This window comes from Aspergillus wentii (genome assembly GCF_001890725.1).
Source record: "Aspergillus wentii DTO 134E9 unplaced genomic scaffold ASPWEscaffold_1, whole genome shotgun sequence".
Lineage (NCBI taxonomy): Eukaryota > Fungi > Ascomycota > Eurotiomycetes > Eurotiales > Aspergillaceae > Aspergillus > Aspergillus wentii.
Window position 1 is genome coordinate 2,398,285 of NW_024467832.1, and position 26,208 is coordinate 2,424,492.

The following is a 26,208-nucleotide window of genomic DNA, read 5'->3' on the forward strand; positions in this document are numbered from 1 at the left end:
CTGGGGATTCGGCATGTTTCAGCGGGCGGTTGTCGTCCGCCAGGAGAGATCGGGGGAGTGTGCGCCGATGAGTTTTGGTTTGGTTTGTGATATACATTAGGGCTCTACATGATTATGTCTGACATAAATACAGTCTAGATGCAACTATGTATATGTACATACATCATTAACGAATAGCAATATATACCAAGTAGATGCCAGTATCCAAAATCGCTCAAGATGCCGTGTTAAAAAGAAAAATATTATATAACAATCTATATGGTTGAATGGCTCAAGGCCTATTGAGTTGTTCGCGGCGGTAGAAGAGCAGGAACCCAAAGCTGTGAATATGTATTAGCAGTGCGGAATAACAAAAGAATAGCAGAATGATGCTCACCTAGCAAGCAGCTGGAAGAAAAGGCAAATCCAGAACCAGGCATTGCCGACTTTATCTACCGACGTACCCACGTTCGGAGAGATGCCAGCAGGACCGATCTTATTTGGAGCGAATCCACGCGCACACATGGTGGCGATCGATCCGAGGGCCTGCGCGGCCAGGAGAACGAAACAAACGTGCACTCGGGTGAGGGTTTGCAGAAGAATCATACCCAGACCGACCTGCTGGATCTCATCGAGGACGCCCAGCCACAGCCAGAGACAGCGAGACAAGATCGAGCCGGACACCAGACTGCCTGCCCAAGGGAGGTAGTAGCCGATGTTGGACGTCCCCCACCATGTCTGCGCCCACTTGGGAGCACCGAGAGACAGTCCAAACACGGGGATGAACCAGCTGTGCTCCTTGGAGAGAGCGCGGAAGGCAAGAAGGATTAACACCCAGAGGACGATGAAGAAGCCGACGACGCAGATGACAATCTGCCAGGTCTTTGCGTGATGGGAAGACCACAGGAAAGACCAATTGCGACCAAATGTCGCGGCCAGGAACCAGTTCTGGATGATGACCAGGAAGAAGAACCAGAGGACGATTCGTCGGCGGAAGAGGGAGGTGTAGAAGAAGAGGATCCGACTGGGGGATTGGCGATAGAATTTCGGCAGACCAAGGGCAAGAATCACGCCGATCACAAAGCACACAAATGCAATGGGCATGGCCACCGCAGTGAGTCGCCATGTGTTCAATGCCAGGACCGACACGCCGCCAACTTCCGCGGCGGTGACCTTTGAGCTCCAGTACCAGAGAGCAACGGTGTAGATCTGCGAGAGTCCTTGAATGAGACTAGTCCGGATCATCCAATCCTTCACGGGAACGGCACCCTGGTCGCCGAAGTTGAGAGCGAAAAACAAAGAGCCACTCGAGGAGGCGACGGCGTAGACGCCTGCAGCCACATTCTGAGCCCATGCCCGGCCAAGAGAGTTCAAGCCAAATGGCGACACACCGATGATGACAAACGCCATGGCGTAGATGAACCAGGGGATGGAGAGGACGAATACCGACGGGAACCGGTAGTACATGAACCACCACGCAATCGACGAGAGACAATAGATGGCCGCAATCACGTACACCTTGGTTGCGGTCTCACCTACCTGGCCGACCAAGAGCGTAATCTGAGCAGAGTTGGTGGCGATGATCTGACCCAGACCCAGGAACAGGGCGTAAACGGGCCAAGTGCCAATCCTCCGTCGCATGAATCGCTCGATGAACATCGGCCGTCTGTACCCCAGACGAGAAAGCCACAGGTCGATTTCATCCGGGTCATTGGAGCCGGAACCCCCGCTGGTCTCTTGTGCATCGCCAGGGAAGGCGTCCGAAGTGGGCGAGGGGGATGCTTGAGACTCGGGCCGTTTCTTCAACTGCACATCCGTGTACATGTCGTAGAACTTGCGCTCGCTCTTCATCAAATAGGTCTCGATACTGTAATCAGTGATGGAATTCTTCTTGTTGAGATTGTCCAAGAGCTTTTCGAAGCGCTTGGTGAAGTGACCCATGCTGTCTGTGAAGGTCGGGTCGACCTTTTGCAGCTCGAAGACAGGCTGATTGTGATCCGCCACGACCGAAGGCAACGAGAGAACAGAGATATTTCGCGAGTGAGCGCCCCATGGAAATTCGGGGGGCGTGAGCTGCCCTGGAGACGAAGATCGAGACGGTGAACCCGGTACAGAAAGGTACGACTCTCGCGTGCTGTGTCCTTGAGAGTCACTGATATCCTGCGAGCCGCTAGCATCGTGCGAGCCGAGTGTGTTGACAGCCCTCATCGCCTCCTCGGGGGTGATGTAGTCTTCCTGCCCGCCGTTATCGTCATCTTCAGCATCGGTGGTGTCGTCCACTATCTGCCCCCCAGCCGGAAGGGGCGGCGCCTTGCTCAAACGGTTTCGCCTCCGACCCGGACCAGATCGTCGACCCAGAGACAGTTTTCTGTTCAGACTGCTGTTCCGGTTTCCTTCAGCTGCCTGTATTTCTTGAAGACGCGACTGAGTGTGCTGCATGATGGTCGATTGTCGAAGACTCGGGCTGTCCGCTCCAGAACGCGACACTCCAGGCAAGTTCAGCGACGAGTGTCGAACGTGCTGCGTTTCCCAGTAGCTCTGGGGCTCTGGGGCCGGGGCACCCACGGTGTTCTTATTCTTCGTATGATGGATGTGAATCGCCGTTCGTTGCAAGGTTTCCAGCTTCTGCGTCCATTCCAGCACGGGGAATCGCTGTTTGGCTGAATTGGCTCGCATGTCCGCACGCGTTTCTGCGGACGAGTCCAGCGCGGATTTGATGGCGGTTCGCAGCTGGTGCAGCAGATGGCGCGTCGCATCGGATTCTACAGTATACCACCAGCCAGGCATCTGGCCCAGACCTCCAATGCGAGACCCAATTCCCAGTGCGCCTTTGCGGCCGAACTCAACGGCAATCAAACCGAATGGCTCATCTCTGGATGGGATGAGAGCGAAGTCGGCTCCAGAGAATACGTACTGTGGGAGAATCGTGAACGCTGGCTTAGAGCACACGCGGCCAGGGAACATGGCCATGATACGCTCCAGCTTAATCGCAGCCAGTTTACCATAAAGGTCAATGATAGGGCCAACACAGATCAACTGCACATGAGGTCTGGCGGAGAGGACGGCCGGCATGACATCCGCAATCAAATCCACGCCCTTTTGCTTCGACCATCGCCCGACAAAGACCAACAAGTCTGCGTCGCGGTCCTCATTGAGACCAGCCCATCTCTGTGCCTGCAGCTTTTCATTAACTCGCTCTTCTAAAGACTGAACAGGAACCTGCATGTTCGGGTCGTTCTCCAAAGCTGCCGTGTCGGTGGGATCGGGGTTGGGAAGACTGCCAATCTTGTCCAGACTCCAGAAGATCGGGTACCGCGCCCATGAGCGCTTGCCATACTTCTTCGACACACCCACTGCACCGAAGCCGCGTTGATGGAAGCGCAAGTAACTCGCACCAGTGTGGAGGAGGTTGAGAACAGTTCCAAATTGACAGTATTTCGTAGCGACTTCGGGGGTCAGGTTGAAGACCGAACACACCTCCTTCTTCTCCTGCTGGGTTCGCAAGGGCCAGAGACCCTGGAATTCTGCATTGTGCAAAGACAGACAGACGGGAATGGTTCGCTGCGGAAGCAGGTAAAGCGGCGCCAAGCAACCGTGGAAGTCATTGATGTGGTAGAGGTTGATGTCCGGGAAACGCTTCATGGTCTCCGCGATACATTGGTTCCATGCGGAGTAGTAGATGGCACTGTCGAGATCGTCCATCCTCGGGGGATACGGCTCTGCTTTGGTTTGCTGTCTGAAAACAGGGGCATCGAGAAGGACGTAAGTGATATTATCAACCTGGTGATACTGCACGTTGACCAGGTATGGCTTGTCCAAGATGCTGACTACGAAAGGTTCAGTGGGTGTATCCTCGGGGTAATCAATATCACCCACGCAGGGCACGACCCAAATGAGGTTCTGATGCTTGAGATTTTGAGACATCAATTGCGCCATGACTCCGAGACCACCAATCTTGACCTTGAGCGCCCAGTCTTGGATATCGTATTCCATCGTGGCGATGAGAACGGTGCGTCGTTGTTCAGCGGCCCCGGCGATGGCCATGCCAGGGCTCACGGTCACCTCAGATGCCCCGTCCGAATCGTCTTCCCTGGTGAACTGCCCCTTGACCTTACGCCAGACCAGTAGGGGCAGCTTGTCTTCCTTGACCACATTCCCGTCCGTGTTGTGTTTCACGCGGTAGAAGGATCGAATGAAGATGAAAACACCAGCCAATCCCATCAAGATGGGGACAACCCAGAGAAGAACAAAAAGCACCAGTTGAGCCCATCCCGACCCGACGGGAATCATTTCATATCTCATGTTGCCGTCATTGAGCGAGATCGTCCAACCAAGATGCGGGAATGGAGGAGGATCGGTGATATTGATGACATTAGACGAGAGATACGACGGAGCCAGCTTCAGCAGCACAGACGAGTTGCCCACATCTCCATAGACCTCGGTGTCGTCTGGGACTCCATCACTTCCTGTTCCCCAAACACTGACCTGTCCAACTGACGGCCACTCATAGACGAAATCGTACATCCACCGTTGCGTGTTGGTGTCATACCGCATGTTGGCATCCAGCCCAGCATCATAACCGTATTGATTATACGGGCCGTTCCACCACAGATGCGGGAATCGTCGCGATGAATCCCCGTCTTCCCAGTCGTAATCACCCTCCTGGATGTAGTCACTGCTGCCAGTGAGTCTCGAGAAATACTGCACCCGCACATGTGTTCCTTTCCATTTCTGGGCTTTGGTGCCCTTCCAGGCGGGGAAATCGATCGTCGTGTTGCTCCCGTCATATGTCGTCCAGTTGGACCAGCTGCGGCCGAAATCCGTCGAGTATCGGAAGCTGTCCGCTCCGGTCGCCTCGTGGCTCACGAAGATCTCATCCTTATCGGATTTGTGCACCAGGCTTGTCGTATAGTTGGCGAGGGGAGAGATAAGCGGGTTGGTTGGTGTACCGACTCTGAACAAGAACCGGTCGACAGCATCGGTGTGGACGCCAGCGAGGGAGGTCACGTTCTTGACGTTCACCTGATGGATTCCATGATAGACATTGTTCAGCTTGGCGGACCACGTCCACACGGTGGGGATCTCGCCGACATAGTTATGGCTGCTTGTGCGTGCGGTGACCTTGGTGCAGTTGACGCTGGAGGTGTCCAGAGAAGCGGTTACGCCCTTGATTGTCGTGGAGTTGAGGGAGATTGCTTTCGTAACACCATCGCAATCCATCTCTTTGGAGTAGCCTAGCGAAATATCTATAGTTTGCTTGGTGTCTTCCGCTGACAGCAAGCGCGTGTCATGGCCGGGAGTAAAATCCGTCACCGTTGGACCAGGCTCAACAAAGCTGTCGGCCTCGACGTATGCCCGGTATTCCCATGGATAGAGCGTCATGTTCTTCACGCAACCGTAGGTCGTGCTGTTTTGGTCGTCCGGGCCTTCCCCCAGCGTGAGCTCATCGTACGGATAGAAAACATTCTTCAGCTTCGTGGATGATTTGAAAGGGGCCAGCAAGGAGCCATTCGTCTTGCTGCAGCTGCCGCCGTATGTCTTGGTTTGGTTGCCATTGTGATACACGAGCCAGAGTGTCCCGTTGCCTTTCTGCACACCAGGGAAATAGGTTCGCTTGACGGACCACAGACCAGTAACGGTGGGAGTGACCGATGAACCAGGCAGATAAACATCCTTGGTCAGCTGGGAAATGGTCTCCAGATAGAAGCCATCATTGGCGACAGGATATTGGTCTCGGATCTCAAACATCCGCTTCATGATGTTGCGCAGTGGGTGCGCAGGGTTCCGCTGATCATACGTGACGGTAATATCGTTGCATCCGTTCAGGCCTTTGTCGTTGGGAAAGTCGTAGAACTTCGAGGTGTTGAGATTGAAGCAGCCATGCATCCACCATGCCGTCTGGTAGGTCATGGGCTGTCGACCAAACAGGTAATTCGAGGCTGTGGCGTCGAATACATACATGGCCTGTTCCTCTCCCCAGAGAATCAGCGGAATGCCAGGAAGTTCCAGCGTGACAATGTATAGACCCAACAAATATTTCTGGGTGCCGTTTTTCACAGCCGGCCAGCGGAAGTTATCCTGGTTGGAGACACCATACATGTGTCTTGGGTCCAGTTCACCAGTAAACGCATTGAGCATATCGTTGGTGACCAACATCTGGTTCCACGCTTCGATAAAGTCAGTCGGCAAGTCAAACCCAGCAACCAAGTTACCATCCATGCCCAGGAACCGGGTCATGGAACGGTAGATCGTATAGTGAAACGCAGACGCATCCAACGCTTCATACCCCTCGTCTCTGAGGAAATTGGAGTCGGACGTATTGCTCAATTTGACAGCAGTGCCTGCATCTTTCGGACGCTGGTCTGGCTGGCGACCACGGCCGAGATAGATACTGCCAAAATCATTCCCAGAGGTAATCTCTCCGGGCAGAAAGAAGTTGTCCTTGCCGTACTGCTTCGCGCAGTCACGGTATGCAGCCAGCATCTCACTCAGCGGCTCAACGGTCGCTTGAACAGACTTGTCAAAGCGGAACCCGTCAATATCCAAACTCGCAATCTGGATACATGAATGCTGGATGATGACATCGCGAACCGGCTTATGCCATTCTCGCAGCCGATCCTGCACCGAGGCGAATTTGGTCAATTGACGCTGCCAATCGGGAAAGTTGCCAAAGGCCTCGATTTCACCATACTGGTCGAAATCACTGTTATAGCAGCCTTTCAGGTCCTGTACGCCATCAGTGGTGAGCGGATAACCATCTTCGTTCCAGAATCCGGGATAGTTGCATGTTTCATTGTAATCGTTTCCGAATTTGAAATCCGCATACTCTCTCTCAGTGATGTATTGCGCCTCGTATTCCCGGGGGTTGAAATCGGCGGAATCGTTGAGGTGGCCCTTGAAGCCGATCAGGTTGCTCAGGCTGCACTCGTTAGCTCAGATTTGGCAGACAAAGAATTTGAAGCACTTACGTTGCCAGCGTATTGTCCATAATCACGTACATGTCCCGGTCGTGGATCTCAGACACAGTGCGTCTCCAATCCGACAACGTCCCGAGATGCATGTCAAGCAGTGTCGTATCAGTGGGCGAGTAGCCATCATACGCCCAGGGAAGGTTCATCAATCCCGTCCCAGCAAAATAGATGGCCTTGAATCCCATGCCCCTGATATAATCCAGTGTATCGACCAAACCCAGCAAGTCACCACCATGGCGCATCTGGTTCGAGTTGATCACATGTTCGTAGGAGGTGCCGTTGATATCATCGTTTGTGGGATCGCCGTTGGCGATGCGGTCCAAAAAGATCGTATACACGGGGAACCGCCAGTTCTCCGGGGACGGGTGATAGTCATGATCGGGCCATTCGCCCCAGTAATCGATCGGCGACTCTGCCGATCGATTCTCGTTCAGGTTGTAGTCAACGAGCGACTCATCGTAGGGCCAACACACGACGCTGGCAGTCCATGATAGAATGAGGAATAATGAGAGCTGCATCTCGAGGAGATTCCGGTGGGTAGAACGATTCAAGTTTCCGTGAATCGTGGACGGAATGAATTCGACATGCCTAGACTCCAGCGAATGAGAGTGTGAAGGTCAAACGATGGAAGAGGTAAAGATTGAGAAAGAAAGAAGAATGAAAGCCAGCAGAACGAAGGACTGGGCAAAAGCAAACGCTGAAAGATTTTTAACCATCGAACAATCGAAAGACCGGAAGACCGGAGGCAAAAGAGTCAGTACCAGGGTGCAGCTGCTTGATGATAACACCATACCACCGTTGATAATTCCTATGCGGTGGGGCAGCAAGTGCCCTGCTTTCCAAGACATCAGTTCCCAGCTATATTAAGAACACGATATCCCGGTGGACTGATTGGATGCTGTGGATATGGATGCATCAATCTGGCCCTTACTCCTAGTCAAGCCCACCTCACTGACGCAGTGCGCACCCCTCCATGTTCTACTCTACATATGACCATCCAAAGGCTTATCCTGTGGCGGCACCGGTGGGATCTAGCCCGCGCCCTTATCAGTGATATTGAACAATATATACATAATTATTGAATCAAAAAATCTCCGATGCTGCAGTCTGGAAGCGACCAAGAAAGAAAAATTCCAGAACACTGAAAATTCTTCGGTGGAAGAAGATGAGCCGTGGATCTGAGACGTGGGTCCACCGCTGTGCTTTTTTATGTATAAATTTGAGACATCAACCACGGTTTGGCTGTAAAACATTATCTAAGCAACAGACCGGTCCACGCCACTCCGTTTAGGTGAATCAAGCCATTATTTCCTGTGTTAAGACTGGTCAAACACAGTGCGCTACTATATATATTGTTTCCAGGCATATCGGCACTTAATATGGCAGTCTTTCGGCCCAGTGAGTCACCTGACCTGGAGTGGTGTCCCAACAGCTGTTGTGTTTTTTTTTGTGTTTTGACATATTCTAAACAGATTTAATCCAGGTTTCTACGTTTTTTATTTCTAAGTTTTATAACCAATACACCTGTGAAATACTGTACATGGCTAGTTATCATCTGGACTAATGGTGCTCCGGAACCTCGTCACGAGTCAACCAGTCTTGATAAAAGACGAGTTCTGCTTTGTATGAGTCTGAGGACGTTTTCACTAAATTAATTGAGATCATGTCGAATCTAAATATAGCCATTGGTTAGTTTCTTAATTAATGAGCTATCATTGGCATCGCGAGATGGTGATAAGATAAGTGTTAGCCAAAGTGGACCATAAAATATACACAGCATAATTATGTGACTGCGCACATTTTCAGCTTAGTGAGAATATGTATTTTCCTGGTTTCTTCCATCATTTCCCCGACGTTTAAACCGCGAATTTCCAACACTGGTACTAACTTATTGAAGATTCTAGAAGTGTTCAAAAAAGGCACCTTTTATGTCCGAGTTCTCTTTATGACCCAAGCAAAATTTCGATGTCCTTTTCGCTGAGAACCCCTCCAGCCTCCCCTGGAATTGACATCTCAGAAACATGGACGATAAATAATGTACCAATCCATTCTGTAGCCCATTGTCGGATGGAATAACTCATATAAATTAAAGAGTATGTATATGAATATTCATATTGCTATTAATATATATCCTTGATATGGCTAAGATTTCTGTCATTCTCTGGTTGTGTATATCTTCATATAAAATTCCCAAGCAAATACCAAGCATACCAAGCCTACCAAGCATAGCATCTTTATAACTCAATTATACCCGGTCAAGTGGGCCGGGACTATTGGCTGTGATCGGACCAACACACGGACAATTAAAATCGGGCAAATGACCACCAAAAAGAAACAAAGACTCCATGCAGATGCATTAGTTTGCTTTAATTTCCCCTCAGCAGGAAAGAACATGATTGGCAGCCACACAAGGCTGAAGAGGGATTCGGGGAATCGAGAAGTCAATTATCCGGATTGCATGAAGCTGTATGGTATTATCCGTAATGAATGATTAGGATGATATATTACTATATACATATGTATATAAGTGCTTGAGTGCTTGTCTTCTTTATATATACTCAATGGCCAATGTATCAGAGATTTAGTCAGTCTAGCTATATTCCTGTCTCCAACATATTGATCCTCATCAGACCTATCTCAATTGATTGTTCTGCTGCATACTTATGTTCTTCATCGAGTTCCTTTGTACGATAGTATGGTCCCTTTACTAGCCCAAGCTCAGTCTGTCAACAGCCGTTATCAAATCGACCCTTGTTGGATTTCGGTCCGATATTTTACCCTGGAGAGGAGTATCAGGATAGGGAACATTTTCATCGTCATCCAAGTACATCGAGTTATCGTTGCTAGCGAACTCGAAATTGGCGCTTCCATATAGAGTCGGGGATGGCTCCAAAGGCGAATGCTGATCTATTGCAAGCTGGTCCTTGGCCCACCTCATCCATCTATCGCTGTCTGCCGAGAAGCTTGCAACAGGAAGTGTAAACTGCGGATTAAGACATCCATTCGGTAGATAGAATCCTGTATCTGCGAGTTGCGACCAAACATATAGAGCCTCCTTGACGTACTGTCGATTGGCAACTACCCATTCAGTATGCTGCGTTGGGCCGCCCGGGCAACGATGGCACGTATGTTGAATACGCCTGTCTCCGAGCACCCGCAATATCAGCTGTTCGAACCGACGGGCTCGGGGAAATTCATAGAAGACCGGAATACTCAGACCGGGATAGCATTTTTCGTGAGTTTTGAGTCGCTGTTTGTCCGGTCGATGTTTGGAGAATCCGATCTTATATTTCCCTTCTCCTGCGGAACTATGGCTGATCGCGTAGATGTATCCACTCTCAAGGTCTTTCTCGCCTAGAGACCTATTTAAAAGGTCGGTCATCTGACGGTTCCAGTCCTCGGGGGATTTATCTTCATAAGGCTCGAACACAATGGGTGGGAGGCTGGATGGGGTGCGTTGTCTGGAACCCGCACTCTTCATCTTGGTTGGTGTTTCTGGGTTCTTCTGGGGTGTCACGATCTTTGTCTGGTCAAGTTGTGCTTTCCAATGTTGGACCGCATTGATGCTGACCTTTTTGTGCCACCGTGGACACAGGCACGTATGGGCAATTTGAAGTAGCGTCTTGTCAATATCGGTATCAGAAGTACCAATTCCTTGTAGCTTTTCGAGAGCACTGAGAAGGTTCTCCCTGTCGATTTGAACTGGAAAACGACAGCGCCTTTCCCAGCCCTTGGAGAAGACCACTGCAGCACAGGTTTGGGGAGATTCAATTGGGACAACGACCTCTCGTAAACATACAAAGTTAATGTTAGACATATTACTTGGAATGAAGGGAAGACGACTGGTAGAGTTAATCCACGCTTTAATTTATGGGGACTTGCGATACATAAAGCTCGGGAAGCTCCCACAGCCTTGCGCGGCCTCGTGGGAATTTCCAGCACGGGTCGATAGCCCATGCTGATACGACAGGGCGCTAAATTTTTTGAATCCGATAGGCTGGCATTGACTAGCTCATCCATTTGCCCGCTTGATCGACTTGATCGATGGAGAAACGCGTGAACCCGTCTTAGAAAAGAAAAGAAGAAGAAAAAGTAGTGTGGCTGGGATTTCATACCCCGGTCAGAGAGGACGATGTCAAGAGCCCATGATAGAATAAATGAAAGTACCATGGAATATCACATGGGATATCTAGAAGCATGAATTTATAGTAATATTTCAGTAATAATTATCTACTTGGATAGCCACGGCTGGTGAGATCATTGTTAAAGAGGGTATTGGAAGCCTTGACCCTTGGTCGCGATAACACTTTGTGGGAGTATCACTGATTTTAAGATGCGCTCCTCAGGCATTGCAAAGAACTGAAATCACGGTTGCCCAGCTCAATTGCTCTTCTAAAATAAAATGTTTAGCTTCTTGTGGATAGCTTGTACTCTCTGCTGAGATATCCTGATTTGGACTTGGTAAAGGAGCTGTACCCCTGTAACTTTGTAGGTTGCAGGCCAGCCTCGCCAGGGGTTTCCCGTCAGCTCTTTCTCTGAGTATTAATTTTATCTCGCGCCATGCTGTTTCGTGATTTATCTTAAGAGGAGACATGCTATCTCCTTTTAAGGACTGAAAATGTGATCGTGAGTACATACTGGTCAAATAAGAAGGCCAATCCCTATATGGCAGGTTGTAGACAGTAGGTGAGATAGAAATTCCATTGTGTCATTATTGGGAATTCTTTGCACAAGCAACGAACACTAAATATGTAGTGCCCCTGTCAGAGCGAAAACCACCTTGAGCCCCACCAATCCTTGTCCAGTGTACTTGATTCGGTCACGCCGCAGTCCCTGCTAGAAATGATGGAAACTAGCACAGCCTTGTCATCCCACCACATACCCAGCAATGACTTTGTTTTCTTGCCATTTCTGTTTCAAAATAACGTGCATGGTGAGGCTGCCTGATTAAAAGCAATTGAATAGTAGGGTCCTTCTTTACTCACCGCCATTTAAAAGACATACTTCAATCTATGCACCTCTCTACAGTACATAATGGGGGGATGATTCATTATATTGACATATTCGTTTAATTAGTAATGCCTACAGCATTCGGTCTATGGTAGACCTCCCATGTTAAGAAGTGCCGTGCGTTCGAAACTATCTCTCCAGGTGTCACTTGGAACAGCGAAGTGGTGCGATGATCTCGAGGACTATAACTCGCAAGTAAAGTTAGTGATGAGCCCGTGACTAACAATCAAATACGACAGTGAGCAGTAACTCCCTTCTCTAAACGTAGTTTTCAAATCAGTATCTCTTCTCTCGAGTGTTGGGAGGTCGGATTCTATCTCCAACCAGTCACTTAGGGCTTTTACCCCCATGGACGACTTGATGATATCTGATGGCGATATAGTGTGCCGGAAGACTGAGATGTTGATCTGTGTCAGATGCTCGCTGGCATGGGGGAGTCTTGGAGAGGCCAGGACGAGGTAAGTGACTGGAAGGATCTGAGGACATCTTGTGGTGAGCCTGTTGGTGATGCAAGTAGGCGTGTGGCCACCTCCAGATTGTCCAGGAAATCCCACAGGTCGGTGGCAAAGCGAGCAATATGAAAGTGTAAAGCCGCTTCTGCTTCTGCGGAAAACCTCTTTGTCTGGTCCAAGAGGTAGGGATGACTGAAGGAATTGGTGTTCAACCTGATATAAGGCAAAGTCAGCACCTGCCATACCATTTGCTAGCTTAGATCCATCCAAGAAGATCTTTATACTAGTATTAGGGAGAGAGTGGCAGAAGTCTGAAAAGTCAGCTGCGGCCTGTACTTTTATACATCCAGCAGGAGCTCTAACCTAGAATTACTTTTCTTATAATTCTTAGGGGAGCTATTCAGCATTCTATAGGGGGCTTATCTGCTTAGTGCTTAGGAGAGCTAATACTTATTAGACAAATTAGGTAGTGAGGTAGCCGGTTCATGTTATAAGCGTGTCAAAGAAACGCTTTGACTGACCTGGATCATGGATGGGGGAGATTGGGGGGGGGGGGGCGTTACTTAGTATCATTTGAATAGCCTTGTTGATTGGATTTCTGGCCGACATCAACGGCATTGTTTATGCCAACTAGCAATACAGAGCATCCCCCAACACGGTCGTTTCCATCATCGTCACGATCGGAAAGGCTGCCATGATTGTTCCAATCTCCTCGTGTCTCAGCCAGCTGAATTGGAAGTGATACCACCTCTCTATCACATGCGGGCCCTCGACCAGGCCAGTCGTGGCCCGTGGGGGGCTTTAGATGCCATTTGGAGAGTCAGTCCTGGCCTGGAGACAGCAGGAGCACTGTTGATGTGACTGATCAGAATCGAGCAAAAACTCCAGATGACTGAGTTAGTCGTGTATATGTGCGAGAAGGAATATTCAGCCAACTCAGTATACATTCGGAACATGACCTGCAGGGTATCCAGAATGTGGAGAGGCGGAGAGTATATCGAAGCAGTTAAAGGTGTCATTAGATACTCAAGGACCGCTTGTTCTGGTTGAACAACAATTAGTCTGTATATACTCTGCATGTGATTGCTCTGTACAGCTAATAGACTTACCTCATTAATTGGTGGATGGTTAAGTATATGATTTAGAAATACATACATACATATATAAATGGTATACGTCGGTTTCCATTACCAGGTTCGGGTTGATTGCAGAGTGCCAGTCCTTGGAGATTCATCATTCTCGTCGTGGCCATCGTGTTCGTTGGAGTGATGAGATGGCGTCTCTTCGATATCAAGTTCTTCTGAAATGACCTTCACCCGACGGACTGCCATTTGGGCAAGTGGGTGCTCGCGCGTCAACCTGTAGCTGGACCGTTCCACGGCAGCATTGTACCAGGATAAGGCTCTCGGGAGATTCTTCTGCAGCTCGAAAAGCTGTCCTAATTTCCACATGGCATAGACACAATCGGGATGCAAGGGACCACGTGAGAATGTAACCCTTTCAAAAACATCCAAACTGATCTCCTCTGCTTCTTCAAGCCTCCCCTGGCGAGCGTATACACGGGCAAGAGCTCCACGGCCCAACAGAACACCTAGATGATCATCCCCAAGCCCCCGCCTCGCTGCAGCAATACCTTCGATCAAAATGTCTTCCGCATCAGTCAGCCGGCCAAGTTTTATATAAGCTTTAGCTAAGTAGCACAGGACCCAAAGAGTCCAAGGATGCTCTTTGCCCAGGTGTTGTTTCCGCTGTTCGAAGACGTCCTGTAGAATGCCACGTGCCTTTTCCGCGAGACCCAGGCCCATCATTGCCATGGCCAAATTGCATTTGGAGGTGAGAACATCGAGAACATTCGCCTCTTTGGCTGCTTCCCGTGCATCTAAGACCTTTTGGTGAACCTCTCTGCTTTCTTGAAAGCGGTGCCATGATCCGAGGATGGTGCCGAGTGTATCCAATGCACCTAGAGTGTCTTTGTCCTGCGGCCCGAGACTCTTCTTCATTTGCTCTGTAGTTACGGTTTGCAGATGAAGGGCTTCAGAATACTGACCATGCAACCAGTAGCAATTTGACAAGTGATCCATTGCCTGCAGCGTCTCACGGCTCTCAGGCCCCAAGACTCGAGTCCGGTATTCAACGACATGTTTCTGGATTGAAATTGCTTCTTCCAACCGACCGAGTCCCCAGAGTATCTTGCTGAGAAAAAACATTACTAACACTGTCTTGTCATTATTATAGCCGACGACCTGGACCAGGACATTTTTGACCATTGATAAATAGTACACCGCTTCTTTGAACCTACCCGTCACAGCGTAGAGGTGGGTATATTTAACTGCCATGGCAATTTGCTCCTGAAAAAGGGCGAGAGCGGACGGTTGAAAGACAGTGGCATAGATGAGTTGAAATTTTCCGAAAAGACCCTCGAATTGCGTGATTGTGATGGGGCATTCTTTGAGATTTTCGTTCAGATGAGAATAGATCGCTTTTTGGAATTCTGCCTGGGAGCCACTTTTTGGGTCTGACGGCAAAAGCAGTGAATGTGCCAGTGTATTCAACGCAATGGAAGCCCATTCTGCTCTGTCATTTGGGTGGATACGATCTCGTGCCCAGGTATGGACCAAAGGATGCAGCGAGAAGGTCAGATTCTGATTACTATCATACGATATTAGTGATACTCGGTAGAGCTCGCTGAGGGCCTCTTCAATACACTGCGGTTCCGGATGCTCCAATGATCGTTGCAGAAAGTGTGGGAGAGGAGCGTGGGATGACTGATATCTCTTCCAGACAGCATGCCGCCACCAGGAAGCTGACCCATCTGGCTTTTTGGCTGCCTCGGCTTTGTGTAGGTTGATAATCGCTTGGCTGAAGATAGAAACCGGTATCTGATCGAAGTGGTAAAAGCTGACAATGCTCAGTAACTCTACAGCGTCCTTGCTGGCTGTCGTTGTCTTCATCTGTATATGCTCCAAGGACACGTCGAATGCTGAGTAAATGAGGACATCATCACGGGTCGCGTCCACCTCTTGCTGCCTCTGCCAGCGTTTTCTTCGATGGTAATCATAAAAGTCCAGGTACCCCGTCAATTGACAAGCTCTCTCGTAGATGGCATCTGCCGCCAGGGTGACGGCTAGCGCCAGATATCCCAATGCTCGGATGACCTTCTGCCCTGCACTTTCCGTTGAAGTATCCCACGGCTTGCAGATACCTGCCCGGTTGAGCAAAAGCTGGAGTGCCTCTTCCTGCTTGAGTCCCTTGAGCGCAATGTGTCCTGCGTTCCCCCACTTGCGCAAGCTGGGATTCCTTGTTGTAATGAGAATGTGGCCACGATTGCCAGAAGGGAAGAAGCCCTGAACTTCAAGGTCTTTTCTGTCCGCGTTGTCGATGATGAGAAGCCATGGGTGCGGTGATTGAGAAAGAAAGTACCTCCCGGCACTTTCTGTATGTTGCAGTCCACCCTGTTCCGCGATCCTACCAAAGGATTGATTTGCTATTTCGACTGAGGTAGCGTCGACATAGAAAACGCCCCAATACCTTGAGATTGTCAGCCTATGCACTGATAGTTTCATCTTCCCGGAAAAAGGACATGCCTATGTTTGTTCTGCTGGGCAAATACTGAGCACAGCCGTGTTTTCCCTGAGCCTCCCATTCCATGAACTACAAATATCCTGTGGCACCCGATGCTTGCCTCTGGTTGAAACAGGGCGTTTTGTATGATACCACAAGCATCCCCTCGACCGAAGAATTGCTCATTTGATTGAAGGCGATGGTCGAAATAGGTGTTTGGGACATGCTTTGGTATTCCTGGTTCTTGGGGCAGAGAGCGCTGGTCTGGAATCTTCAAGGGGACACCCATCAGCTCGAATGCTTCTTGGGCGCGAGCACGTGCCAGTGCGTCGCGGGCAGCTTCCCGTCGGTGCGCGATAATATCAGGTGCCTCTCGACAGTATAGCATCAACGCGCTCAACACGACTCGATACCCCGGCGACTCTGGTCCCGGGAAACGGATCATACCCGCATGTGTAGCATCGATTCCCGAGTGCTGGGTGTCGTCGATAATTGGGGCTGCGCAGGATTGCTCAACAACAAACTGCGCAGACCCCCCGGCATGGGTCGGTCGCTGTTCCCAGAAAAAGAAAATACGGAATTTCTTGATCAGGGGCGCGAACTGGGCATTGATGACTTCCAGTCCGTCGATGTCGGTGAGCCACGAGAAATGATGCTGGCTCTTGCTCTTGATGCGGCTTATTATGGCTTCTGTTATTCTTCTGTCATCGTCCCATGTTTGCCGGCTGCTGTGGGGGGTCCCGAAGAAGAGAATCGCGCAGGTTGAGATGAAGATCGAGCTGAGGTGGCCGACGTGGGGCGAGGTTTGACGGGCTGAATATGCGAGGGCCTGTTTCACGATGATCCCCCCAATTCCATGGCAAAGAAAGATGATGGGCCGATGCTCGTGGTTTCCCAAACGTCTGTCGCTTTCCAAAGCGGCGACCAGTGTTGTCGCATGGCCCTGGATCTTTTCCACAAATCCTCTGCCACGAAAGAATGCCGGTTCGGATTGATAGCCGAATGTCAAGACGCGTGCGAAGGGGAGACTCTCTGGCAGAAGATCTTTCAGCCAGAGAGTCCTTGTGTCCAGATCTGTCCAGGCGATGATGGAATCTTCACCCACTCCATGAACAGCTACTATACTGAAGTTTGATGGAAATTAGTCACTCCTTTTTTTCAGAAGTGGAAGCTGTCTGAATAAATAGACGGTTTCTTACTCCACACCCCTATCAGTATTATCGTCCTCCTCATATAACTTGATGACGGTTGGTTGATAAAGGGTACGCAGGCCGGACGACATATTCTCTAGTGATCCAGGATGGAGACAGAAAAAGCTTCAGATGAGCTCTCAGTGGCGGTGAGATAGAGTAATCCCCCTCGCTTTCTCGAATCAAGACAGAATGGGTCACAAAGGCTTAAAGCCAGCATTGTCCCCATCTTTCAGCGGGGAAATAAACCTGATCCGGTTCATCCTCGGTCAGTCATTTGTACGCTGTTTCAGCCGTGCTGTAGGCGGTTCGCTCTGCATTAGCGGGCGGCTAGTCCGGCGCCTAAATGTGACGGGATGGCATCACCCCTGCGACTCGACGTGTCTTTCGCAGTTGGGGGGATTAGAAATACGACAGCGGTATTAGGCGAGAGGGAGGACTCTCTTTTTATTTTGATTCTATTTCTCACTTACTCTACGTCGTCCAGAACATAAAGTATGGACCGTGTTGAGGTGTCTGGTGGTGTCACCGGGGAATTTCACAATCGCCTCGTTGCCCCCAAATACTGGCTTCAGATTTTAGCGGCTGGTTATGTTGCTCATCTCCTCTATTCGGCTGTCCAACGATATTTCGAGTACAGAGTATGTGATCGTGTATAATTTACCACAGTACCAGGCTCTAACCTATATCTTCAGAGAGACACGGCATTCGGCCTCCAGCATGGATGCCAGCTGCCGCCAGAATTACCAAAGCGATGGCCGTTGGGCATCGATCGCATAAAAGAACTATGGGACTCCAACGCCGAAGGTCGTCTTCTTGCGTTTCTCTGCTCTGTTGCAAAGGACTATGAGCCCCGGAATAACCTCACACAATATTTATTATTCGGTCCTCGGGCATTTCATATCCTACACCCAAAAAATGTCGAAGCCATTCTTTCTACGAACTTCAAAGGTGCGACCAGACAATTGCGAGAATAGTATCGACAGCTCTAATTTCCATCGCAGATTATGGGTTTGGCGTAAGACCTGACATTTTCGCACCATTATTGGGCCAGGGAATCTTCACCCAAGAGGGGCCAGCCTGGAAGCACTCGAGAGATCTCCTCCGAAAACAATTCATTCGAGTGCAGTATCAGAACCTGGACCACTTCCGTGAGCATGTCGATAATCTGATCGCCTGTCTGCCTTCTACCGGCGTTGTTGACTTGCAACCACTCTTCTTCAATCTCACCATGGATACGGCAACTGCGCTGCTCTTTGGTAGCTCGATCTACAGCCTGAGAGCAGGGATCGACCAGGATATGGAAAACCAGGCTTTTGCGGAGAGCTTCAACGTCGCTCAGGAGGGTCTTGCTAAACGTTTCCGAATTGCACCGTGGCATTGCTTCTATAACCCTTCGTCCTTCCAGAAAGCCTGTTCGGAGGTACACCGGTTTGTGGAAAGATACATCGATAATTTAGACCTCCACGATGAGTCCAGCTCAGAAGAGCGATGCTATGGATTCATTAAACAGATTGCAGCGGAGTCGCCAACAACAAAAGATCTCCGGAATCAGCTCCTCAATGTTCTGCTGGCTGGGAGAGATACTACCGCATGTTGTTTATCTTGGACATTGTACGTCTTTCAGTCGATCTACTCGGGAAGTTATTGTCTAGTACTGACCACCTTGATATTTAGCCGTCTTCTTGTCCGTCATGAAAATGTCATGTCACGTCTCCAGCAGGAAGTCAAGTCCGTCATAGGAGATCAAGCACATCCAACTCGAGAACAGATCCGAAAAATGCCATATCTCGCTCTAGTAATTAAAGAGAGTGAGTACCACATCGTGCTACCTATCGATGTATGGCAAGACTAACAAAAAACCTTTCAGGCCTGCGGCTATATCCTCCAGTCCCACTTAATAATCGTGAGGCGATTCGCACCACGATCCTCCCCACCGGCGGTGGCCCGGATGGAGAAAGCCCTATGTTAGTTCGGAAAGGTGAACTGGTGGTATTTTCGCAATATGTCAACTCTAGAAAGAAGAACATCTACGGTGCTGATGCGGACGATTTTCGTCCCGAGAGATGGGAAGGGGAGGAGGGCGCAAACATCGGCTGGGCTTTCTTTCCATTCAATGGTGGTCCCCGACAGTGTCTGGGAGAGGACTTTGCTCTGATGGAGGTTTCGTATACGGTTGTCAGGCTTTTACAGCAATTTCCTCATATCCGATTGCCCGAGAATGAGCCTAATGAGCCTCCGGGGAGTGAGAAGCAACAGCTGACTCTTGTCCTGTCAAGTGCAGATGGCTGTAAGGTTGAGCTTCAATCTAGCTGAATTGTATAGGTTTATAAGCTTAGACCAACCGAATGTCATAGGCCAAAACTGATATCTCTCTTTTTCTCGCTGGTGCTATAAGTAAATTTATTGGCCTTTTCTGGGGAACTTTTATCCTACCATATTTGCAGAATCAGCGCCCTCCAAAAAAGAAAATCACCGATCATCGTCCTGCCAGGGTTGTGGGTGGCTGTGTTCATGCATCCAGTCTGATATCCCTGCAGCGGTTCGCCACATGATAAACAACGGACCAGCTCAACCAATGGATTGTACCAGGGTCCCGTTAGCCGCTGGGTCTTTGAAAATTAAAGGGCGAGGGTTGAAGCTGAAGTGGTGATCAGCGCTTTCCAAGCCTATTGTTGATGGTGTACAATTTCTCTGCCTACGCCCTCGACCATGTTGGCCTTGCCAGCCATAAATGGCGATCGCCCTTGGTATATCTTCTCCGTTCACAAAAGTAGTTATCCCAATTCATTTCCTCTTCAATCCTAACACTTCTCAGCATCCAAAGATGAAAACAATCCCCATCTTCCGGCCTAATTCCAAAGTGTCTGTCGAGATTCCCGAGCAGCCGTTGGGTATCCGACAGTTATATTGTTCAAAGGAGACTCCAGAAGTAGAGTATGTCCAATGAGCTTGTGAACCAAAACATTAAGCTAAACAATGCAGTATCGTGGCCGTCCATGGACTCAATGGTCACGCCATCAATACTTGGACAACGGACGGAGACAAAACCTGCTGGTTGAATCATCCCGACTTTCTGCCAAAATACGTCAAACGCTGTCGAGTTCTATCGTGGGGTTACAATGCAAATATCTCCAACTTGACGGGGCAATCGACGAGCTCCGATCGAGTGCTGCAGCATGCTACCACTTTGGTGCATCAACTACAGGCTGATAGAGAGGTAGGGTGATGGTGTTATTCTGGTTTTACATCGTACTAACTCTGTAAACATAGCTGGAAGATGCAACTCACAGGCCAATCATTTTCATCTGCCATTCCTTAGGAGGCATCATCGTGAAGAGGGTAATTCCCCATACTACGGCTCCTATACTGAAATGCTGACCAGCACTGCTCAGGCGCTCGCATACGCTGAAAGCCGCAGCACCGTAAAGCTCAACCACATCCATTCCATCTACACCTGCACATTCGGCATCCTCTTCTTCGGCACCCCACACCACGGCTCAAGCAAAGCCCGCCTCCTACGCAGTCTCCAAAAGCTCGTGTCCATCTCCACCCCCAAGCGAGCCATAGACGTAGAATCCGGTCTCGTCAAAGCCCTCGAACAGGAATCCGAAATTCTGCAGAACATCACCGACCAATTCACCCCGCTCATGTCAAACTTCCACATCGCTTTTTTCTGGGAGCAGGAGAAGACAGATCTCAAGTACACGAGGGATTACATCGTAGAAGAGACGAGCGCGGCGCCGATTCTCGACAATACCGAGCGCTGTGGCATCGCGGCGGATCATCGGGGAATGTGCAAGTTCAACGATCCTTATTCTCAGGGATTTCGAACGGCTGTTGCGCGACTCAGACATTACTCTCAGTTGGCGCCAGAGGTCATCCGGGACAGATTGCAGGTTCGAGCTGTGTCATTACAAGAGCAGAAACAGCGAGGAGCGCTGGAAATGATGAGGGGGATTCCGCATTTGACTATTCGAGAAAACGGGCTACATGACCTGATGGTGATTCAGGATCTCTCTTCGATGGCATATCAGAGCCTGTAGTCGGTGAATAATTGTTTCAAGTTGGTTTTGAGCTTATCTTTGTATTATATCTCTTTATGCCCCCGCCAAATCACATTGACCTTTTTGATTGAATTTCTACTGAGGGTATACTTCTCCGTAACGAGAAATGATTTTTTTAGGTAGGCTTTGACCACATTCAAGCCCCCACGCCGGTTATTAGTTGGGTGGGTGACCACCATCCCTGCTGTCGTATGTTTTTGTCGTTTTTATATGTTTGGTGTGTTTGATACTACGCGCTTCATCATATTATACTTCCTCTCCATTCCAAGTACAACGTCTGACAGATTCAAGCGAGGTAGATCAGTAATGGATCATCTAGAGGCTATCATTATATACAAATTTCCATCTGGTGGGCTTTTATACATCATCTTCAGTATCAAATTCCGAAAACAAATTCTTCAAATACTCCCAATATTCAGACCCTTCATGATTGAATCTTGTTGCAGCACCATGCTCAAGCAGTATTTTAATCACACCCTGATGTCCCTTTGCACCAGCAATTTCTAGCAGTGCATAGTAATTATTGTCGGCCAAATCCACAGATGCACCATGATTTAGAAGTGTTTTCACCATATCTTCATCTCCAATCCGAGCAGCGAACTGGAGTAGTGACGAGCCATCTTTTGTATAAATTCCATCTGCGGAAGCACCATGCTCAAGCAGTATTTTTACTGTGTTCCAATGTCCATTCCAAGCAGCCCTTTGTAATGGTGTATATCCAGAACCAGCTGGATCCACAGATGCACCATATCCAAGAAGTTTCTTAGTTATACCGTGGTGTCCTTTCTGAGCAGCCCATGTGAGTGGTGTATACCTATGAGGATCAATAAAATCCACAGATGCACCATGCTCAAGGAGTGTTTCCACTAAGTCCTGGTGTCCATTCTTTGCAGCCTGCAGCAGTGGTGTACACCCATAGGGATCAATGGAATCCACAAATGCACCATATTCAAGAAGTTTCTCAGCTTTACTATGATGTCCATTCTCTATAGCCCATTGCAATTCTGCCAGACTGTGCGTCTGATTGATGGAATCCAGTGGGGCGTCATGATCGGAAAGGACTTTCGCAATGTCCACATTTCCATTGATTATGGCCAGTAATAGTGGTGTTTGTCCTTGATTATTAGTCGAATGGACTGAAGCACCATGCTTAAGAAGGACTCTCACCATATCCCGATTTCCGTTTTCTATGGCTAGAAACATTGGTGTCTCACAGTCTGTTGTGGAAATCCATGATTCGAAGTTTTTAATAATAATGGATGTTGAGTCTGCCACAGCGCCTCTTCGAAGGAGTAACTCGGCGACCTGCTCATATCCATTCTTTACAGCCCATGGGAGTAGTGCATATCGGTCCATGCCCACTAGTTCTGTGTCAGGATATTTTTCCAAAAGAGCCCTCACTGTTTGTTTGTCTCCCATGGACGCAGCATTTGATAATGGAGTTCCCCTAAAAATGGCCTTGTAATCGACTTCAACATCATTCCTTTCAAGAATAAGATTTATGATGGAGGCGTGGCCCTTAGACATTGTCCATCCTAGCGGCGTCGACTTATTGATCAAGTCCTTGATATTCACATCGACCTGGTCATTCATGAGGAGCAGTCGCACTATCGCCTCATGTCCTTTCCAGACTGCCCACCATAATGGCGTTTGGCCGTAGATGGAGTCTTTGGAGTTCAATTCAACGCGACTGGATGTGAGCAGCGTCTTTACCACCACTTCATGGCCATTCTCCGCAGCGTAGGACAAGGGTGTTCGTCCAGCAATTGATCGGGAATCTGGGTCCACATCTTTGTTGTTAAGAAGAGCCATCACCACCATCTCATGGCCATGCTGTGCAGCATAGGAAAGTGGGGTTTGTCCCAGCTTACACCTTGAGTCTGGGTCAACTTGGGTATTCCTAAGGAGCCAGAATACCACATCCAAATGTCCTCTCCGTGCGGCCCATGACAGTGGTGTCACGTCGTCGGCTTTATCTCTGGATTCTAGGTTCACATTCCCAGTTTCAAACAGCAGTTTTACTACCATTGCGTGACCATTTTCCGCCGCGAAAGAGAGTGGGGTTCTTCCGGACTTTGATTCAGAATCGGGGTTGACTCTTTGGGTTTCAAGAAGTAGTGTCACCACGATTTCATGCCCATTCTCAGCTGCCCATGAAAGCGGAGTCCGTCCATATGAGTCCTTCACGTCTAAGTCGTTTTCTGCTCGTATAAAAGCTGCTACCATGCCATTAAGCCCAAGCTTTGCTGCAAGATGAAGACCTGTTGTGCTTTGCGGAGGCTCCTGGCTATAGTTACGATAGCGACGAGGGCTTTCGCCTACCATCAATGCCTGCATTATCGGTCATCTTCCATTTAAGTACCATTATTAGCGGATATTATATCTGACTATCTATACCAATAACACAGTTCAATATACATGTAAGAAATAAATCTGGCATATCGGGAGTGACAAGATCCAGGCTGCAGCGCCAAAATCGCCGAAAAGACGCCAGTCAGATTCTTGAACAAAACTGTCCCAATCAATTTTCCTGTTGTTTTGGACTTAGTCTTTGCAATTCAGAGTGAGGGAGATTGAAGAAAGTAAAGCTGAGATTGCTTGCTTCTCAGTAGCCCAGCTATTAGAGATGAGAGCTACATTTATATCTTAACTTGAGGTGTCAAAGCCTGACTATTTCCATTTTCATATAAATAAGATGAGACTAGGTCAAATGCACTATATCATGGGAGTAGGTAGCTAAAAGTATCGAACTAAGGTGTGAAATGGCCACACATAATCCGGTCTTTTCCTCTGTCACAGCACGGCCGGCACTAACAGTTCCAATCACGACGCCTGGTGTAGATGTGGTGTGCGATATCATCATTCAGATTGCCACAAAGTACAGCTGCTATGCAATGGGATGTCTGCTTGCTCTCCAGGTTTCGGATAGCATAGTTTATCCCAGTTGGCCGGTAGGGCTCCGGAATCTGCAGGAAACGGCACCGGGACTAATCCGTACTTTTCTCACCACCTCATCAACCAGGTCATCGATAGACATAAAGATCAATTCGAAAAAGTTGACCTTCACATCATAGAAATGACAATAACAATTAGTTTTAATCGGTCCAGGTAGAGTATGTAATATTGATAGATACCTTGTCATCAGAAATGGCTATGGGGATAGGCGGTGTGTTTTCTTCCCTACATTTTTGGACATCTTGTGATCTGTCGTCAATCTTCTTCATGTACTTTTCAAATTGCTTTGCATATACCTGTTACAGAGTCGTTAGCAATGATAGATAAGGGATTGGATTGGTTGCCCTCCCTCGGAAGCTTACTTACATCGGCGTCTGTTTTTGGCGAGAGGAGCGCGAGGTTAGCCCCTCGCCATGAACCAAATTTCCTTTTCTTTTGAGTGCCACCATATAATTCTTTACAGCATTCATATGCGACCCTGGCAAAGACATAGCAGTTTCTGTACAGAAAGTGGTACCCGCCTAGTACTTCTGACACAGTCCGGAGCACCAACGCCAGGCCAACTATTGGGAAGCGTTTTCTCTCAAACTTCAAAGTGTAAAGCGGAAGAGGACGTTTCGATTTACTAACATTAGAACCATTATGACCAGAAGAAGAGGATGAAGAACCAGAGTGAAGCTCTTCCGATGCCCAGCTACCGGCTTGCCCCGAAGTTGAGAAAAACATTGGCGAGGGTTCATCGCCTGAGGTCCAATTTCGGTTGCCAGAGATGACTTGGTCTTTGTCTTTCACCCTTTCAGCGATTAATCTCGTGCGCTTTTGTTTGATCGGAAGATACAAAACCTCCACTTGGAGGTACTCGTGGAGGACAGGGCAGTTCAGATTCTTGACGTGCGTAATGCTCTTAATGAAGCAGGATTCATACTCTTTGATATGATTCAAGAGCTGGTTGGCCCAATCTGAGGTCGTGGTATTTCTCTCGAAGTCCTCAAACAAGAATTTGATATGAAAGCGATTATCCTCGTTTCCCATGGTGATTGTAGGGCGATGTTTCGGAGATAAGATATAGTATTGAGTGATGGTAGAGCGCTGGAATTTTATTAGGAGGGTGTGTTAGATGAGTTTCAAAGAGGATCAACCGCAATAACCCACGACAGTCGCCTGTACCCTCCTCCTGAAGATATATACACCATCGTTCTGCCCACAGCTGGCAGAAGGTATCAATCTCCGCACCTGCAACCTGCATTACCTGAACAGAGGCCAACTGTCAGCGTTAGTGTTTGCCAGCTGTATCGACGCGATATCTGTACTTTTCCAGGTTTTAGCCAGATGTTCGAGTCAGTCAACCGATGCCCAAGAAGGGATTCCTAGATGGCTCGGCTTTCCCGATGATATTTGTCCTGAAGGATGCGTGCATAGCTCAATGGGGAAGAAGGCAATGTCTATCCAGGAGAGGATGACTCCAATAAGATTTCCTTCTAGAAACCATCTATTAGTCTCTTCTCCCACTCTACAGTGAAGAATAGGCATTGGAAAGCCGGGCACACTATTGTGATTGAACTAGTTAACAAAAATGTATCTTATCGCAAGACTTTCATGTTGATTATTTCCAACACAGATAATTAATACCTAATAATGAATGGAATGACATCACTCGATTTTTATATTCGAATTGCCCGTCAGGCCCTGCACGAATACATCAAAACAGGTCAACTAGACGATCTGACAACTACTAATACTAACTGAAGATGTAAACCGTAGGATGACTGAGCTAACAGAATCAAAAATTCAAATATAGGATCTTATTTATGAAGTGGATATCCGCCAGTTAAGCAGACTTCTGCCCAAAATAAGGGGTTACGCAATATTAGGGTAAAAGTTATTTAGTTATAACTACATCCATTGATCTACATTCCAGCAGCAGCCTTGCGGGGAACGATAACCTCATAGGCTCACCAAGACCTTGGCGAGGCTATTGCCACTCTTGATCGGCCTCTATTCTTCGATCATATGAGCCTCATTG

At 48.7% G+C, this 26,208-nt stretch overlaps 8 protein-coding genes across 8 annotated transcripts; 2 read left to right on the top strand and 6 right to left on the bottom strand.

Moving 5' to 3' along the window:
• Positions 1-77: 77 nt before the first annotated feature.
• Positions 78-7,706, bottom strand: ags3 (alpha-1,3-glucan synthase Ags3). The gene is made up of 3 exons (XM_040829186.1): positions 6,948-7,706; positions 377-6,898; positions 78-320 (listed from the first exon to the last, which is right to left on the bottom strand). The coding sequence occupies exons 1-3, from the start codon at positions 7,466-7,468 to the stop codon at positions 272-274; spliced, it is 7,092 nt and encodes a 2,363-aa protein (XP_040694604.1). The 5' UTR covers positions 7,469-7,706; the 3' UTR covers positions 78-271.
• A 1,692-nt stretch (positions 7,707-9,398) lies between these two features.
• Positions 9,399-10,790, bottom strand: ASPWEDRAFT_34393 (GIY-YIG nuclease family protein). Its single transcript, XM_040833988.1, has one exon. The coding sequence runs from the start codon at positions 10,765-10,767 to the stop codon at positions 9,658-9,660; it is 1,110 nt and encodes a 369-aa protein (XP_040694605.1). The 5' UTR covers positions 10,768-10,790; the 3' UTR covers positions 9,399-9,657.
• A 1,129-nt stretch (positions 10,791-11,919) lies between these two features.
• ASPWEDRAFT_237938 (uncharacterized protein) lies at positions 11,920-13,070 on the bottom strand. The gene is made up of 3 exons (XM_040832528.1): positions 12,976-13,070; positions 12,211-12,789; positions 11,920-12,142 (listed from the first exon to the last, which is right to left on the bottom strand). Exons 2-3 carry the CDS (start codon positions 12,653-12,655, stop codon positions 12,105-12,107), a joined length of 483 nt encoding a protein of 160 aa, XP_040694606.1. The 5' UTR covers positions 12,656-12,789; positions 12,976-13,070; the 3' UTR covers positions 11,920-12,104.
• Positions 13,071-13,599: 529 nt separating this feature from the next.
• ASPWEDRAFT_47645 (uncharacterized protein) lies at positions 13,600-17,255 on the bottom strand (the record flags this gene model as incomplete). Its single annotated transcript, XM_040836993.1, has 3 exons — positions 13,600-15,940; positions 15,997-17,097; positions 17,173-17,255. The coding sequence occupies 3 exons, from the start codon at positions 17,253-17,255 to the stop codon at positions 13,600-13,602; spliced, it is 3,525 nt and encodes a 1,174-aa protein (XP_040694607.1).
• Positions 17,256-17,560: 305 nt separating this feature from the next.
• On the top strand, positions 17,561-19,582 carry ASPWEDRAFT_34395 (cytochrome P450). The gene is made up of 5 exons (XM_040833989.1): positions 17,561-17,804; positions 17,859-18,114; positions 18,168-18,777; positions 18,841-18,974; positions 19,034-19,582. The coding sequence occupies exons 1-5, from the start codon at positions 17,661-17,663 to the stop codon at positions 19,477-19,479; spliced, it is 1,590 nt and encodes a 529-aa protein (XP_040694608.1). The 5' UTR covers positions 17,561-17,660; the 3' UTR covers positions 19,480-19,582.
• Positions 19,583-19,905: 323 nt separating this feature from the next.
• Positions 19,906-21,314, top strand: ASPWEDRAFT_34396 (uncharacterized protein). Its single transcript, XM_040833990.1, has 4 exons — positions 19,906-20,100; positions 20,149-20,383; positions 20,437-20,505; positions 20,559-21,314. The coding sequence occupies exons 1-4, from the start codon at positions 19,991-19,993 to the stop codon at positions 21,207-21,209; spliced, it is 1,065 nt and encodes a 354-aa protein (XP_040694609.1). The 5' UTR covers positions 19,906-19,990; the 3' UTR covers positions 21,210-21,314.
• A 1,509-nt stretch (positions 21,315-22,823) lies between these two features.
• ASPWEDRAFT_101815 (ankyrin repeat domain-containing protein) lies at positions 22,824-23,258 on the bottom strand (the record flags this gene model as incomplete). The annotated part of the gene is made up of 1 exon (XM_040827419.1): positions 22,824-23,258. A coding segment is annotated over one exon (435 nt), but the record flags the coding sequence as incomplete, so codon positions are not given.
• A 907-nt stretch (positions 23,259-24,165) lies between these two features.
• ASPWEDRAFT_166981 (uncharacterized protein) lies at positions 24,166-25,217 on the bottom strand (the record flags this gene model as incomplete). The annotated part of the gene is made up of 3 exons (XM_040830091.1): positions 24,166-24,291; positions 24,365-24,481; positions 24,552-25,217. The coding sequence occupies 3 exons, from the start codon at positions 25,215-25,217 to the stop codon at positions 24,166-24,168; spliced, it is 909 nt and encodes a 302-aa protein (XP_040694611.1).
• Positions 25,218-26,208: the final 991 nt, after the last annotated feature.